Below are 16,355 nucleotides of genomic sequence, written 5' to 3' on the forward strand. Positions count from 1 at the left end.
TGAATCTCTGATTTGGTGGCCGCCTGAATCTAGTTCGTGTTTTTCAGACTTGCTGGCTGTGGAATTCTGGGAGTTGGAGTCCATGCCTCTTAAAAGTTGCCAAGTTTGGGAAACACCCATCTAGCTGATTATGAAATCAGGGCAGCCAATTTCATGCAGTCTAACTAGTACAGCCTAGCGATGAATTTTCTTGAATTGCAGAGTCTGGATCACTAGAAGTCATTGTCCCCCTTCCCTCTGCACTGGTCAGACTCCACTTGGAGTCCTTTGTCCAGTTCTGGGTGTCATAGTTCAAAAAGGACAGTGTTTGGAGTAGTGTTTCTCAACCTTGGCAGCTTAAAGATGTGTGGACTTCAACTCCCTGAATTCCCCAGCCAGCAAGGTTGCCAAGGTTGAGGAACACTGCATTGGAGGTAGTTCATCCAGGAAGGCCAAGCTCTGGAAACCAAGCCATTTGAGGAACAATTAAAAAAAAACTGGGTATTTTTAATCAAAAGAGGTGACTGAGGAGAGAAAGCAGTCTTTAAACATCTGGAGGATTGCCACCCAGGAGAGAAAGTGGACCAAAATCACTGAGTTAAACCTTCAGGTTAAACATCAGGAGGAACTTCCTGACTGTAAGAGGTGACAGCCAGTGGACAGGCTGCCACATGAATTGGTGAGTTCTTCACAGGAGGTCTTTGACCAGAGAGAGAGAATGGTCATCTGTCAGAGATGTACAACGGAATCCTGTACTGAAAAGGTGGTTGGGCTAGATGACCTTCCACCTCCATGATTCATTCTCTCTCTCTCTCTCGCTTTGAATTAGTGTTGATTCCTTGATTCCTACCGACTTCCTGGACAAATCCCTGCAGTTTTCTTGGCCAGGTTTTGGACGTGGCTTGCCATTGCCTCCTTCCTGGAGCTCAGAGAGAGTGACTGGCCCAAGGTCACCCACTGGTTTCATCCTAAAATGGGACTAGAATTCATGGACTCCTGGTTTCTAACCTGGTGCCCTAACCACGACACCAAACTGGCTCTCTTCTATGACTCTCTAACAAGTCCAAATTGAGTAGGCAATGCCAAGAGAGGTTTGGCTGGGCATACTGGCACCCAGAAGAACCACACTGGGGACCCAGAATGTGGAAAAACATACAACAGCTGACATTTCATTATGAGCCAGAAGTGCAATGGGGTTGTGAAAAAGCCAACGTAATTTTGGGCTGCGTCAGCAGAAGTAGAATTTCCAAATTACAGCAAACAGTTCTACTTTATCCTATATTATTGGGCACTGTGATATCCAGTTTGATGCACTGCATCTTCAGAGGATTCAGACAATCTGGAAAAATTTCAGAGGTGATGAGAAGGATCAGGGGGCTAGAAACTAAATCCTATGAAGAGAAATTTTAAAAGTTGGGATTGTTTAGGGTTGAGAGGGGAAAAAAAAAAACTAAGAGCCTTTTTGAATAATCAGGAAGGATGCTGCATTGAAGATGCTCAAGACTTGTTCTTAGCAGCCCAGAGGGTGGGACACAGGATTATGATAATCTGAGATGCTTTCATTTGGATTCCCTCACTGAGCTCAGGGTTGGACTAGATGGTCCTCAAAGGACCCTGCCGGCTCCTGATCTGTGATCCTCTCTCATTCCAGCTTCTTTGGTGGGTTCGAAGCAATGAATAATTTACAGAATGGTTTAAAATCTCGAGATTTCAAAGCCCGGGGTTTGAATGTTTAAAGCCAAGCTGCGGTATGGCAGCGCCCCCAGAGATCCTGCTTGGCCCCTTTGCTTACTTTACAGCCGGCATTTGCTGTGCTCCGTAGGGGGGATGACAAGGTCTCTTGCTGCTGGCATCGTCTGGGGATAACGCAGCAGTGCCTCAGGTTGACTTTGACCCTCACGTCCCCATGTGTCACCCGCATTGCTGGTCTGGCCAGGGGGTGGCCTCATCCTGGCAGGGCCTGCTGAGAAGGATCCCTTTGTGCCATGTCACAGAAGCCTGACTGCTTTGTTAAGCATAGACATTGGGCTGTGCTTAATGTCTATGCTTAACAAAGGACCAGCTCTTTTGCAAAGGGGGAGGGGCCTCCTGCAAGCTTTTTTGGTGCCCAAATTCCATCTTGGAAGTTCCTTGACTGGCCTTGGATAAATCGTTACAATAAGATGTCGGGCTGCCATGGGGGAGACTCAGATTCTGCCCTCCCCCACCTACAGAAGCTCCCCAAGGACTTCTGGATAGTTGTTCTCTCAGCCCAGCCTGCCTCACAGGGTGGTTGTGCTGGGAAAAGTTGGAGGATGGAGCAAAATGTACACCACCTTGAGCTCCAGAACAGCAGGTGAGCCATCAATCAAATCAAAAAAATCTAAAGTAAGGCTGTTCAGCACTCTGGAGCACATGGGAGCATAGCTAAATCCCCTGCCTTCATGTTCTAGGCAACTCTTTTAAACTGGGCACCATTTGAAATGGACCTTTAAAAGGCTTAAGGCTGATCATCTCTGGCAGGCCTTTTCAAACAGTGTTTTGCAGAACCCTCAAGATCTGTGAGAGCTTGATGGGGTAATGTGCGTAAGGACCTTCAAACACAGCAGATTTTGTATTATTAGAGATTTCCCTCTTGATCAGGAGCTCCAGGATTTTTTTTTTCAAGTAGCAGGTAATAAATAGCAAGTTTGAAAACCCTGAATCTAAGAGACGCCACCTCTCCTGCTAAGAACCTATCCAGGTGCTAAGATACACAGGAGAGGCCTTTCTGAAGATGCTTTTCCTGTTGGAGCACCAACTTTCTGGTGCATGACAGAGGTCTTCTCCTGTATTAGTCCCAAGTTACCAAACATACACACCACTTTAGAACAGTGTTTCTCAACTCAGCAACTTTAAGATGTGTGGACTTCAATTCCCAGAATTCCCCCGCCATGCTAAGTTGAGTTCAGTATGTATTTTAAGGCTAATTTTAATGTGCATTTATAATCTTTCATATTCATGTTTTGTTTTGACATTTTGTTAGTCACCTTGAGCACCTCCTGAAGCAGCAGGGCAGGCCATAGCCAGACAAATAATAACCAAATAAACCAACATTTCATTACTGGCTTTCTGTGCAACCCACTAAAATGCCCGAGAGTGAATAATGCCTCGACTTCATTGCTGAAAGAGAAGAATGGTGTCTTAACAGAGTCTTTGTGAATCCTCATTCACCTGTCATTAGATATGGGCTGTGTTTTCACAATATACTTAGAATTTACTGTTATGCAAATTGTCAGGATTTCTATGACACACTAAACCATAAACTAACCATACAGCCTAGATTGCCCAGCAAACTCAGTTCAGTGGTGATTGCCTCATTTGTGGTTCAGTGCCCTTGCAGGGAACCATCATTTCAAAGAGATGAAAGCTTTAGTGGTTTTATTTACCTAGAAACAAGAAAGTAATTTTATAACTCAAAATATGCAGATTAACTTCCTTCCTCAAGTACTTTATCGAGGGGAATTTGAACTGCTGCAGTTTGCAGTTGCTGGAAATGTTTTAATGAATGCGTTGGCTTGCCTTAAGGGCTGAAAGAAGATCATGGTGACCAAGGGGATATATAAACTGGATGATGGACGGTGTTACCCAACCAACTGCTTTCCAGCTAAAAGCCTTTTGCAGCCTAGATACGAAGAAGGTAAAGTATCCTGATGTGCAGGTGTTGAGGACTGGAAAAGGTTTAAGGATCTTTGCAGCTGAAAAATCTGAATCCTGCAGACACCTCCCTAAAGAGGCCCTGCTTATGTTTCTGAAGTAGTGCCCCCAATTTGTGGCCTTCCACCCTCCCAAAACGTTGTTGAGGAAATGAAAAGGCCGCCCGGTTGTGCAGCAGACTGCAAACACATTGTGCGAACCTCTCCTACTTCCCCTTGCCAGATCCTGCTGGAGGGTTCAGGGAAGGATGCTGGATCAGTCTCTGGCCCATTTGGATGGATGGCTCGGGCTTCTCCAAAGAGGTGCAGCAAAGCATACATGGGAACTGGAAATGGGGTTACTCTCCACACCCCTCTGCAAGGCCTGCAAATTGTGCCCCTAATTTGACTGATGCAGGATAAATGGGGCCCCTGTGGGGGAGGCCCTTTTTATATACCTCCCAGATGTGTAGGGGTGAGCCACCAGTGGTACAGTTTGGGCCTTCATTCAAAAGCCTTTTTTTCACGAGCCAGTCCAGGCCATTGTCTCTTCCTTAGCAGCCCCCTGGGCAGAGAGGGGAAACCAAGGTATCAGCTGCTCTGTGTCCAGCAGGCACTCTGTTCCAGATTGCCTCCACCCTTGGCAAAAAAAAAAAAAGTTTCCCAAATGCTCATGATTTGATAGCTGATCTGTGATCCCTTTGCGTCTGCCAGAGTTGGGAAGGCGACATCAGTTACTGCAAGAGCAGACGCCTGGTGCCCAAGATAGAATTCAGAGAGATTTCTGCAGCAGGGTGAAGAATTAATCTCCCGTTCCCGCCATGCATCATGGCTGAGAGCTCTGCAGCTCTCCTTGAGGTGGTGCAAACCACAGCGGCCTTCTGAATCCAGGCACGAAGCCCCACGACCCACAGCCAATCTTTGTTGGGTTCTCCTGACTGGGTTTTTGTTTCTGCACACATAACTTTAGGAGCCAGTCACTGGCAGGTGGCTCGTCAGAATATGGAGAAAACCAAGATCGAATGGCTGTTTGGCACAAAAACTGCCCGGCTGAACTTGAAGACATGTTTGAGGGAAGCCTACCGCCCAAGGGCAGAGAAGATCCTCAGTGGGGCCCAGCTGGTGAGTGTGGCCTTTGTGGCATTGCTAGGCTACCTCCCACCCAAACTTACTTCAAAGATCAGCCGCACAGACTATATCTTGCAGAGGTATGTATCGTACAATATGAACATGAAACATTGGCACTGAAGCCAATTAATGGACAGCTAGGACCACTGAATTGGAGCAGAGCTTAACACAGCGGAGAAGCTGTGTACAGAAAAAGAATATTATCTTAAATAGCTTAAATGAGCACGTCAGAGAAACACAGGTTACTGATCTTACATACTCAGTCCTCCTGGGCATTAAGAATCACATGCATAGACATAGTAGGTTCAAAGGTAAAGTAAATAGAGTCTTACTGACTTTTATTCTTGGTTCAGTTACATCCATCTCTGGTGGGGAAATGATGTTTATTTATTTATTTATTTATCAAATTTGTCACCGCCCATCTCCTCCGACCGGAGGGACTCTGGGCAGTTTACAATATAGAATAAATATACAATGTTCCTTGTTCCTTCTGTTCTTTAATTATACTTAGTGATCTCTTAGCCCTATAGCTGCTAAGAGCTGCATGGAAGAAAGGGCTAGGCACATGGCTTTAGGCCCAAGATGGAGATAGAGGAGAGCAGCATGCTTGCTGCCTCCTCAGTAGGTGGAAGAAGGAGGAAGAGAGAGAGAGAGGAAGTGGGAGTGGCAACAAACAGCTTCCTCAATAGCAGGGAGAGTTTGCATCCCAGAGCAACCATCCATAGGCTAACAAGGCATGCTGGATTTGCCAGGACTTCCAACAGGCACAACATGCTTAACTAGATGAAGCAGCTGTGTTCACGGATGCTAAGCTTGTTGAATTTTCACTTTTGTCATTTAGTGGCTTGTGCAGATCCAATTCATTTGCAAACAGTGGTGCAGGCATCCTTAATAGATCCTGGGCATCGACAACCAAGTGTAAGAGTTGGTTCCCAGATTGATAAAGATTCAGGAGACAGTTATGTAAACAACCAGCAGCAAATTTCCCCATCGTGGAGAGATTGATAGGAAGGCTGTGAGAAAGGGAATCAGGAAGTCTCTGCCTTAACATCCACTGCCCTACCTTGGTTCTAAATTGAAAATAGCTCTCTGGATGGAATTATTGTATCCCCATGTCTTTCCCTTTGCATTCTCCTGATTAGATTGCTGTAATTTGCTCTACATGGGGCTGCCCTTAAAGGCCATCGGCCCGCATGGCCAAACAGTGCCTACTAAGGGTCCCCACTTAACAGGAGGTGCAGTGGAAAGGGCCCAATGTCGGGCGTTCTCTGTGGCAGCTGCCATCCTGGGGAACAGCCTCTCTCTGGGGGCGAGGATGGCCCCCACACAGATAGATTTTTGGAGGCTGGTAAAAAGTTGGGTTTTCTGGATGTTCGTTTGGGCTGAGTCACGGGAGCCTATTTGCGGACATTGTAAGGGGAGAGCCGTGTTAGTCTATGGTGGCAAAAAGTCATTACTACTTATATGTTTACTACTGATGTTTTAAAATGTATTTTCCTATTGCTATTTTTAATATCTGTAAACTGCCTAGAGTCCATGAAGATTGAAGTGGTTGATCTACTGAACCAGGGAATCTCAACAAATCTTGCTAAAGAGAACCCAGAGAGAAACACACTTGAAAAAGAATCACATTCAGTTTAGGCAGCTATCAACTGGTCTGCTAAGATGAGCACTAAGCATATTATATTTATTGAGTAGAGCCTGTGGTATCAAAATAGTAGAGCCTGTGGTATCAGAATAGTAGAGCCTGTGGTATCCAAATAAGGGGCAGCTCCTGTGCAACTCTTTCCCAGATGTGGTCTACAGTGAGGTTCAGAGAGGAATCCCAGGGGCCTCTTGTTTACACCTTCTCATTAGATGAATCTTTGATAGTCTATTTCCCAGCCTCTAGCCAGGGCAATAAAATGTTCTATACCAGTTGTGGGTTCTCCATCTCTGGAAGTTTTGAAGAAGAGGCTGGACAGCCCCCTCCATGGATGCTCCCATCGGTTCTCCTGTCCATTGCACAGGGTTGGACTAGATGATCCTTAGATGATCTTTGTGATTCCTTCCAGCTCTGCAATTCTAGGATTCTAAGATCTTCCGTGCTAATGAAGGACAGGAGTCAAGGAACATCACTGGGGGTGTGGGGGAGAGTCCTCGAGAGCTGAGCAGGAATCAAGTAACGAGATGTTAGCTTATGGTAGGAGGTAGCCCACTTCCAAAAGAGTTCAGCGTCCTAGACCCCTCTGCCTAACAGTCAGCTGGAGTTGAGGGCAGTCTGGCTGGTGCTGAAGGTCTCAGATTTGGGATCCTTCTGAGCTCTGTTCCTTGAGGGCCTTTTCATGCCAACGGCCAGGAATTAGGTCTTCTGCTTGAGTCTGGTTTGTGCAACCTGTGCTCTGCGTATTCCCTTTGTTCTGTCCATCAGTCAGCTCACAAAGGCCCTTTTTAAATAATAGCACACACGCACGCGCGCGCACACACACCCTTTACTGAGCATCCTTGCACCCAAAATTCAAAGGAAATTGGTTTCGCTGCATTGAGGCTTTTCCGTTTTTGCTTAACCCAGTACTGTACACCAGCTAGTTCACTTTCTCTGGCTTGTGATTTCCAGATTAAGCTCCACCGTGTGAAAAAACCTTCTGACTTGTGCTCAGTGAATATCAGCCACCAGAATTTTGCTGTGGTGAGTAGGAATTTTGCCCCGTAACATCACTCTGCTTCGCCTGGAGTTGCTGGCGGGTCTCCCAGGCCTTGGGGCAGGGAGGCTGCTGAGCCCCTGTAGCTTGTATTTTTGATTGTTGGGTTCAGTTTCTTTCTCTCTTGGACGCCCGGGACTTGTTTCCTGTTTTTATTGTTGGGGCCGTGTAAGCTGCCCAGAGTCATTTGGAGTTGGCCGGCCTGTAGATTAATGAATTAAATCCATAAAATGCGCGGCCCTTGCTGATTCTCCTGGGGCTGTTTAAACTGCTTGCCCATCTTTGCAATTTTTCCTCGCTGCCCTTGCTGAGCCAAAGGGAGCCAGGCGGGCTCTGTTTTCCCTCTTCTTCCCAGCTGGCTGCTCCCATGCTGTTGCTTGGATATTTTTCTAGGAGCTACCTTGTAGACGAGAATGGGGAGTTGCCAGCAACTGTCAACCTTCGAGGTCGTCCAGGCCAGAAACCCAAAACCAAGAACACTAACACTGCTGTTATTGTAAGGTGACAGTAACAGAATCTCGCCAGTCTGAAAGGCCTTCTCCCCTCGTCTCTTTTTACTCTCTGGAAACCTCGGGAGGGCCCCTTCTGAGGTGCTTTCTCCATCCCGCTTCCTCCTTTGGACTCTTGCCAGACCCTTGTCTGGCCTGGGGCTCTTCTCCTGCCTCTCAAGGCTGTTCTCACAGCCCATGACAGCAACTTACCTTATTGCCTTTTTGCGTGTGCATGCATGGGATAGCAGCGGAGGGTTTTTAGTGCTCTGTGGCCACCTCCCTCCCTCCCTCCCTCCCTCCAGCATCCCATTTCTGAGGTGTCTGCAGCATTACTAAGAACAGGCCTCCCTCTTCCTTCCCCTCCAGCATTGCAGCACTTTGCAGATGTTGTTAAAGCTATTAGTGAAAGAACCAGACGTGGGCACCAAATAGAAATAGAAAATAGAAATCTATTGAATAGAATGGGATAGGAATGGGATGGGATGGGATAGCATCACACTGACAACGAAAGCCCGCATCGTTAAAGCAATGGTGTTCCCCGTAGTAACATATGGCTGCGAGAGCTGGACCATCAGGAAGGCTGAGCAAAGGAAGATCGATGCTTTTGAACTGTGGTGTTGGAGGAAAATCCTGAGAGTGCCTCGGACTGCAAGAAGATCCAACCAGTCCATCCTCCAGGAAATAAAGCCAGACTGCTCACTGGAGGGAATGATCTTAAAGGCAAAACTGAAATACTTTGGCCACATAATGAGAAGACAGGACACCCTGGAGAAGATGCTGATGCTGGGGAGAGTGGAGGGCAAAAGGAAGAGGGGCCGACCAAGGGCAAGGTGGACGGATGATATTCTGGAGGTGATGGACTCGACCTTGGGGGAGCTGGGGGTGTTGACGACCAACAGGAAGCTCTGGCGTGGGCTGGTCCATGGAGTCACGAAGAGTCGGAAGCGACTGGACGAATAAACTACAACAGAATAGGATAGAATAGGTCTATTTCCCCCTTCTTCCCAGCAGGCTGCTTCCAGGCCCGTTCTTCCTCTCATCGCAAACCTGCAGGGGCTTTGAAACAGGAACAGAAAGAATGGGACCTTCACCGTGGGTGGTTTCTCCTTGAAACAACCACCCAATTTTTTTTTTTTTATTTATCTTTAATAGCAAACAGTAAGACAAGGGGGTGGTGGGAAGAGACGTGTGCAATTTATTTATTTTATGTATATTTCGAATTTCATCACTGTCCATCTCAAAGAGCGACTCTGTGCAATTTACAATAAAACTAAAAATAAATGCGACTAAAATACGACAAAAACAGTGCTTCTTAAATATAAATATATATTTATATTTATAGCTAAATTCATTCGTTTTTTTCCTTTTTACATGGCGTTTTGGCGCTGCAGGAGCTGTTGTAGCTCAAGGGGAGCTGACTGATCTTTTTTTTTTGCCCCCTCTTGCCAGCTGGGGAGGGAGTTCAGGGTATGGCCTGCCTGCATTCCGAGAGCCTTAGAAGTGAAGATACTCAGTCTGGCTTCAGAATGGCTTGTGGGAGACCAGGGGTGGGAAGTGGTGCCCTGAAGATGCTCGAAGTTTCTACCTACAGTCGCTATTCTATTTTGGCTGCCTGGTTGCTTCCACCAGCCGAGTATAAACTCTGAAACATGACAACATGTCAGCATTATGCAGCTGATCCGATTTCTCAGAGATAAATTACCTGGTGTTTTTTTTTTAGGGAAGGCTGTAGTTTTATTTACGGTGCGTTCAAGTTAGTCTAGACTCCTGCAATTTTCTTGGCAACATTTTCAGAAGCAGTTTGCCCTTGCCTCCTCCATTTTTTAAAAGATTTTTTTAAGTATCCCGTCTTTATTATTTTTATAAATAACTTCTTCTCCTTCCTGGGCCAAGATGGAGGGACTGGCTCAAAGTCACTCAGCCAGTATTCATGCCTAAGGCAGAACTAGAACTCACGGTCTCTCAGTTTCTAGTCTGGTGCCTTAAACTACTAGACCAAATTGGCTCTCAGTTTATTATTTACCTTCTCATTAATAATATTTTTATTATTTAAAATAATAATATTTTTTAAAAAACAAACTAGTCTATTCCTGCACCAGTTTTTCCAGCTTGCCACCATCCCCTTGCAGTTCCAAGACCTTTGAAAGCCACATCTGATCTCTGGAACATCTCTTTGGGGTTAGTCAAGGCCAGAATTAGTTTGCAAAGGGGAAGGTTTTTCAAAACTACTTTCATTTTGGAAGCTATAGGTTGAGTTGTTTTATTTCCTGTTTATACAGGCGAAGGAAGAGGACTTTGTGCAGTTTGATTCCGTAGCTTATATCAATGCCACTGAAAATCTGTTGACTTTAGGTAAGGAACAAAATGGTGGGACTTCACTTCAATTTTCTGTGTTGCTTTGATAAGTTAGATCTGGCCTTTCTGGGATGATCAAAGGTTCTGACTATGGCTGTTGAGTTTTTATTTATTCATTTATTGTAAACAGGTTTATTTATCCCTTCATTGTTTAATTTGTGTTTGTTATTATATTTATGTTCCGTTTTCTTTTGGGAGCTCAAAGCGGCATACTCGGAGTTGGTATTGCAGGGTTTTTCTTGGCAACATTTTCAGTGCGTGGCTGGCTGGGGAATTCTGGGAGTCCATGCATCTTAAAGTGGCCAAGGTCGAGAAGCGCTGTAGTATTGACAGACCGTGTGCGATCCTTTTGTCAATTTGGTGGCTCAGGGTGGACGTGAACTTCCCAGTCCAGATCCTGCAATACTCTTGAGAAGTGGGGTTGAGAGACAGGGACTATCTCAAAATTTCCCACTCCGTTGTGGTTAAAGGAGGGATTTGAAGCTGGATCTCTCCAATGACAGTTCAGCATGGATGCTTATAACTCGCAGAGGGCCGTCGTCAACAAAATCACCGGTATTCCTGTGATTTTTCACATCTACTGACCTGGTGGGTTTTGTGATAGGTTTTTCTGTCTCTTACACTGTCAATGCGTACATATGTAGACAAGTGATCTGCTTGGTAGCCTGGGATCATTATAGGTGAGCAGTAGAAAGCCATGATGATGTCTTGTGTGTTAGGACATAATTGTGCATGCGACATTATCCCCCCCCCCCTATGGAACCACAGGCTTAGACATATTGGAAAAAGAGGTGGCAGATGCCTTCACACCACATATTACAAGCTTGGTAAGCTTCAGCCTTGGTTAGTTTTTTTCCGGCTCGGTGTGTTATGAGGACTCAGACCATTATGGTTCGGTGGTGCCAACCCAGAAACTGGATTTAATTCAGTAGCCCTGGAAACAGACTTAGATCTGAAGAGCGGGAGTGGTTTTAACCTGCAGATAAAATCTGTCTCAAGTTGTGTCCTTGCTTCACTCTTGGTGCCAGCTAGTTTTTCCCTGTTTTTAGTCTAGTCTAGTGTTTCTCAACCTTAGCAACTTTAAGGTGTGTGGGCTTCAACTCCCAGAATTCCCCAGCCAGCCATGCTAAGGTTGAGAAACACTGGTCTAGTCTAATGGTTGCTCAGTGATGGAGTTGTAAATGACTTGAGCTGGAGGATTGGAATAATGAGATATTTGATGCCTCTTGGATGAATTGAGCTGATCCTTAATGCAGATTAATTTTCATTCGTCCATTTTAGAACAAGGTTACAAGTTAAGCTCTGCCTTTCTCTTGCCTTTAGCTTCAGATGGACCGTGCACTCAAAAGAACACTTTGCAATGGTTATATTGCATTAGAAATGAATGAATGAATGAATGAATGAATGAATGAATGAATGTTCTTTTAATTACGTTTACAAGCTGCCTTGCAAGGATTTTGCTCTGAAAGGCAGCAGATACATACATTTAATTAATAAATATGCCACAAAACAGACTGACCTTTGAAAGCCTGGAAAATCCTTTTGATGATGCCAAGCTTTTGAAATTAAATCCCTGCTTCCTGTGACTTTAACTACAAGACTGGGTTCTCAACAGCAGAAGCTGATGTCCTCTTTTGACCTAGGCGTCTGGTCATCATGGCGTTACACATAGCACGCTGTGCAAAGAATGTGGGTTATGTAGTTATATAATTCACCTAATTTGCACAATAACGTCGTAACACCTTGAAGTCATTTGAAAAGGGACTCGTATGGCTACAGCATTCATACGGGTTGAGATTTTTATAAACCAAATTTTTATAAACCAGGTCCTACTTCTAAATGTGTAGGTCATGTTCACACAACACACTTAACCAGAGCAGGTAAAAAACCTAGCAGACACACTTGTGGAAATTCAGTTCAGTACAAACTAAGGTCACTTTACCTTATTAACCTTGAATAGTTTTTTTAAAAAAATAAAATCTCAAGCCATTTGCTTCCTTGTAGTTCAATGTCTTGTGCAAATCCAGAAGATGGGTAATTCAGTAACCAGGTTAAGTGTTTTGTGACAACATAAAGACGGCATGTATGAGTGGGTTCTTTTTAAACATTATTTTTGGAAATCAGGATGCCCACAGGTAGGGAGATCTAAGAAAATTGGAGGTATAATGCCATCAAATGCCTTATGATTGGCTGCTGGATCATTTGACACAGCTGTCTTCTAAAAATTTCTTTGTTTTAACATTCATCTAGAAATTTTCCGTAAATTTCCTGGGCTGCGGGAGCTGGAACTGTCTTTGAATGGTCTGAGAAATCTTAAAGTTAATGCTGGGGATTTTCCACACTTGGAAGTAAGTTCAATTCTGGAAATCAAACTGGGCGGCAACGTGTTGTGTGAAGCCCCGCTGGGAATGGGTGTGGACAGGGTTAAATCACTGGCTGTGCATTGTTCTATCTTTCCCCTTCTTGAAAATGTTTTTTTCAACTTAAAAACCCGTTTCATAGTTCTGTGATACATGTTGGCTGTGACATCAGTTTGCTTAGCTTGGAAAGGCCTCCCCAGTCCCCAGCACTCCTGCTGCCAACCTACAGGTTTCATATTCCCCATCTTTATTTCGACTTCCAGGCTTGCTGGAATAAATGGGTGCCTTTCCTTTTTGCATTACCAGGTTAACTGTTTAAAGGGGGAATACAGGCAGTCCTCGCGTAGTGACCACAATTGGGATTGGAATTTCAGTTGCTAAGTGAAGCGGTCATTAAACGAATCCAACCTGATTTTACTACCTTCTTTGCAGTGGTCATTAAGTGGATCACTGCAATTACTAAGTGAACCAGGTGGTCATTAAGTGAATCATGCGGTTCCCCACTGATTTTGTTTGCCAGAAGCTGGCTGGGGAGGTCAAAATATGGCAGTCATGTGACTGTGGGATGCGGCAATGGTTGTAAATGAGAACTAGTTGCCAAGTGCCTGAATTGCAATCATGTGACCGTGGGGGACACTGCAACGGTTATTAAGTGTGAGGACCGGCTGTAAGTCAGTTTTCCCAGCACTGTTGTAAGTCTGAACCATCGCTAAATGAATGGTTGTTAAGCAAGGATTACCTGTAAGTCCCTATCCCAGCCATTTTTCTTCTTACCCAGATCTTGGATCTCTCCTACAACAACTTATCCCCTGATGATGTGCAGACTCTGGGGATTTTACCCCACCTGAAAGTTCTTCACCTTACAGCCAACGGACTTTCTTCACTTCCCCTTGATCTGGCTGCCTCAGAGAGGTAAGCTTATGGGGAGATCACAGACACAAACCATACTCTGGTTTAGGGGAAAAAAAGAAGAAGAAAGAGGTTGCATTCATGCAACACGCATAACCTGGCGAGCAGAAGACATAATGGTTGCATTGGCATAAGATACTGAATTTGTTTAACTTTGGTTCCTGGGGCTGAACCTGCTGTGCAAACCAAGTCTGTTGGTTCGTTCACAAGTCGATGTGCTGAGTTAATTCAGCAATCAAGAGTGTAACATAAACCCACCCACAGTGTAGTAGAAAGTAGGTTGAATGCAGGCCTTTGCTCCTTGAGGGGAAGCTGGAATGTCAGGGGCTACTTGTGGGAGGGGGGGAAAGTGTAATGGGTCCAGCGCAACGGAAAACGAATGTGTCCAGAATAAAAGAAATGTTTTTCTTAAGCTCCACCTATCCTTTTAATTTAACTGTGCTGAACTAATGGACCAGAAAAAAATACAAATGCCTGCAACAACATTAAAGGATCGATACAAATTCAAAATTAATAAGCACAACGATACAAAAAGAAAAAAAAGCCAAGGTCTGGAAAATTGTGATAAGCAGAACATCTCCAAAAAGCTTCACTGTACGGCTTGGATGCCCTCTTCCTTCCCTCCCCTTCTTTAAAATTGTGTGATTGCTACCTCCCTTTGTCTATCCCATCACTGAATTGCCATATAACTTACTGACTGGGGATCGAAGACCGTTGAAAAGATAGCTGGGGGCCCACCCAAAAAGCTTGGTGTTAGGCTTCTCCCTGACCGAGACCCAGATTCAAAGTCTTGCCAGCAGAGATTCAAGGGCACAGCTCTGGATGAAGCTAGTTTTATTACAGGTACTAGAAGTGCCCTAATTAGAACAGAAAAGGAGCATCTGCCATCTGTTAGATTGAAGCATTTATACAGCATCCCTGAGTCGGACCTTACGTCCTTGTTTCCGGCGTGGGTGCCCACAGAAAGAGAGCTGGCTGTTCCTCTGTATGAGGAGCCTTGAGATTTGTGCCTGGTTATCATCATGCACCTGCCTGGTCTCAGGCCCTCTGCTTCCCACCTGCCCTTTTCTGCCTCTCACGCTGTGGTCCTCGTGGTTGAGTGGAAGGGTGGAGGAGTGCAGAGGTGAATGTCTTGTGCCCCTGTGTAGAATCTGCCAGCAGGAGAGTCTCTGGCTTCCCCAAGAAAGCCCACCTGTTCTGTCTCCTGTCATTCTTGTACCGCACTTTTCTTCTAAGAGCTTAGGGAAGCGTATGTAGGATTTCCCGTGTTGGGTTTCTCATCTGGACCCTGATTACCTCCCAGTTAGTTCAGCGTTTACGAGATTGTGCAGTTCTCTTATCGGAAGACAGGGATGAACAATAAGTGGACAACCGTAGAAGAAAGGACTTTCAGTGCAGCACAGAATTCCTGTTTGGACTAGAGTGGATTTTCCCCTGCCCATGAAAATAGGCCTTTTGTCTCAGTTCACCCTGGAAACAGAAGGAGAGGAAGAAGGAGGAAAGGAGGACAGGAGAAATAGCAAGGATAAGACTGGGGTGGCTAAGAGACATTTTATGTTTCTGTCAACAGTGAGAGCTCTCCAAGGTTCCCAGCAATGGAGGTCTTGCTCCTGGATGACAACCATCTTTCTCACGCCAACGTCTTTGTCAGCCTGGCCAATCTCCGAAGGTAGGGAAGACTGGACCTGTTTGCATCCTCTGGGAGAGCCCTAACCAGTGGCTTTTCACCAAGCTGGCTGGGGTTTGTGGAGGTTGTAGACCAGCATTCCTTAGAAAGGGGCACCAGGTGAGAGAAGGTGCCTCTAACTGAAATACATGAGAAGTTGCTGATCCCAGAAAGTTGTCACCTTGGAGACAAGTACAGCAGCCTAGGTCCTGTTAGCGTTTCCTGTTTCCATTCTGCTTTGTAAGCTCCGGATAGGATTGTTCATATATCACTCAAGCAATCTACCTTTTGCTTTAATGACCCCTGATTTTCCCTTCAAACCCACACCATGAATGAATGGCGCAGGCCGCATCTTTCTTTAATCCTGGCCTTGCTGGCATTCTGTGGTCCCGATTCCCAGACAGGTGAGAAGGCAGATTTCTTTGCATTTATAAACAGGTGTGGGCTGCTTGTCTTTTTAAAAATCTTTAGAGGCCGGAAGGCTAGCAGAAGAGATACTGGGAGGAAGCTGTTGTTCAGTGTTCCTATACAAGTGCAGTACAGTCTTAAACAATTGGAGATTGACTAGTTGGAATTGGGTACAAAAATCAGTCACATTCTGGAGCCCACAAGTGGGATGACCTACATGTAATTTTCAAGGTTTGAGTAAGAGCTGAGGGATGGAAGATTGTGCAAACAGTGGCATTGGTTTGCCCTTAAAACATACTGTGCCATAGTGAAATGATGACTGATATTTTTGTCTCCTTAGCCTAAAGCAGTTGAACTTGGACAAAAATGGAATTAAAGAGGTGCCGTATCTCCATTATGCGGACAACACCCACTTCTCCATCCATCCTTTATCGGCAAAGTCAGGCATCCGGGCAGGGCTGTGTTGCCGGAAGAACACACAGAAAAAGCTGCAGCAGGATCATTCCCCAAGGCTAAACCAGCAATACAGTTATATCGCTGTGCAAGACACCAAAGATCCAGAAAGGACAGGTGGGGCCTACCTTCAATAAAATTAATGAAAAATAGAAAGGAGAGAATAAAGATACAAAGCAGCGGCTTCTGATACTCTTCACAGCAGTTACACGTGCAATTATATTTTAACCTCTCTCTCAAAACTTGCCTCGTAATACCCTTCTTTCTATAAT

At 45.2% G+C, this 16,355-nt stretch overlaps 2 protein-coding genes across 2 annotated transcripts in view; both read left to right on the forward strand.

Moving 5' to 3' along the window:
- Positions 1-16,355, forward strand: part of PPME1 (protein phosphatase methylesterase 1) — a 170,904-nt gene that overhangs the window by 117,321 nt on the left and 37,228 nt on the right. The window lies entirely within an intron of this gene.
- XRRA1 (X-ray radiation resistance associated 1) lies at positions 2,917-16,220 on the forward strand. The gene is made up of 8 exons (XM_063304336.1): positions 2,917-3,637; positions 4,603-4,754; positions 7,357-7,428; positions 10,212-10,284; positions 12,538-12,635; positions 13,426-13,559; positions 15,127-15,225; positions 15,971-16,220. The coding sequence occupies exons 1-8, from the start codon at positions 3,541-3,543 to the stop codon at positions 16,218-16,220; spliced, it is 975 nt and encodes a 324-aa protein (XP_063160406.1). The 5' UTR covers positions 2,917-3,540.

This window comes from Candoia aspera, chromosome 5 (genome assembly GCF_035149785.1).
Source record: "Candoia aspera isolate rCanAsp1 chromosome 5, rCanAsp1.hap2, whole genome shotgun sequence".
Taxonomy (NCBI): Eukaryota; Metazoa; Chordata; class Lepidosauria; order Squamata; family Boidae; genus Candoia; species Candoia aspera.

What these genes read in the sequence shown, in the direction of transcription:
- XRRA1 (XM_063304336.1), top strand. Translation starts at nt 3,541, where the DNA reads ATGGTGACCAAGGGGATATATAAACTGGATGATGGACGGTGTTACCCA. An exon ending in GGGATTTTCCACACTTGGAA is followed by an intron (nt 12,636 to 13,425) that starts GTAAGTTCAATT and finishes CTTCTTACCCAG; the next exon opens with ATCTTGGATCTCTCCTACAA. An exon ending in AGCCTGGCCAATCTCCGAAG is followed by an intron (nt 15,226 to 15,970) that starts GTAGGGAAGACT and finishes TTGTCTCCTTAG; the next exon opens with CCTAAAGCAGTTGAACTTGG.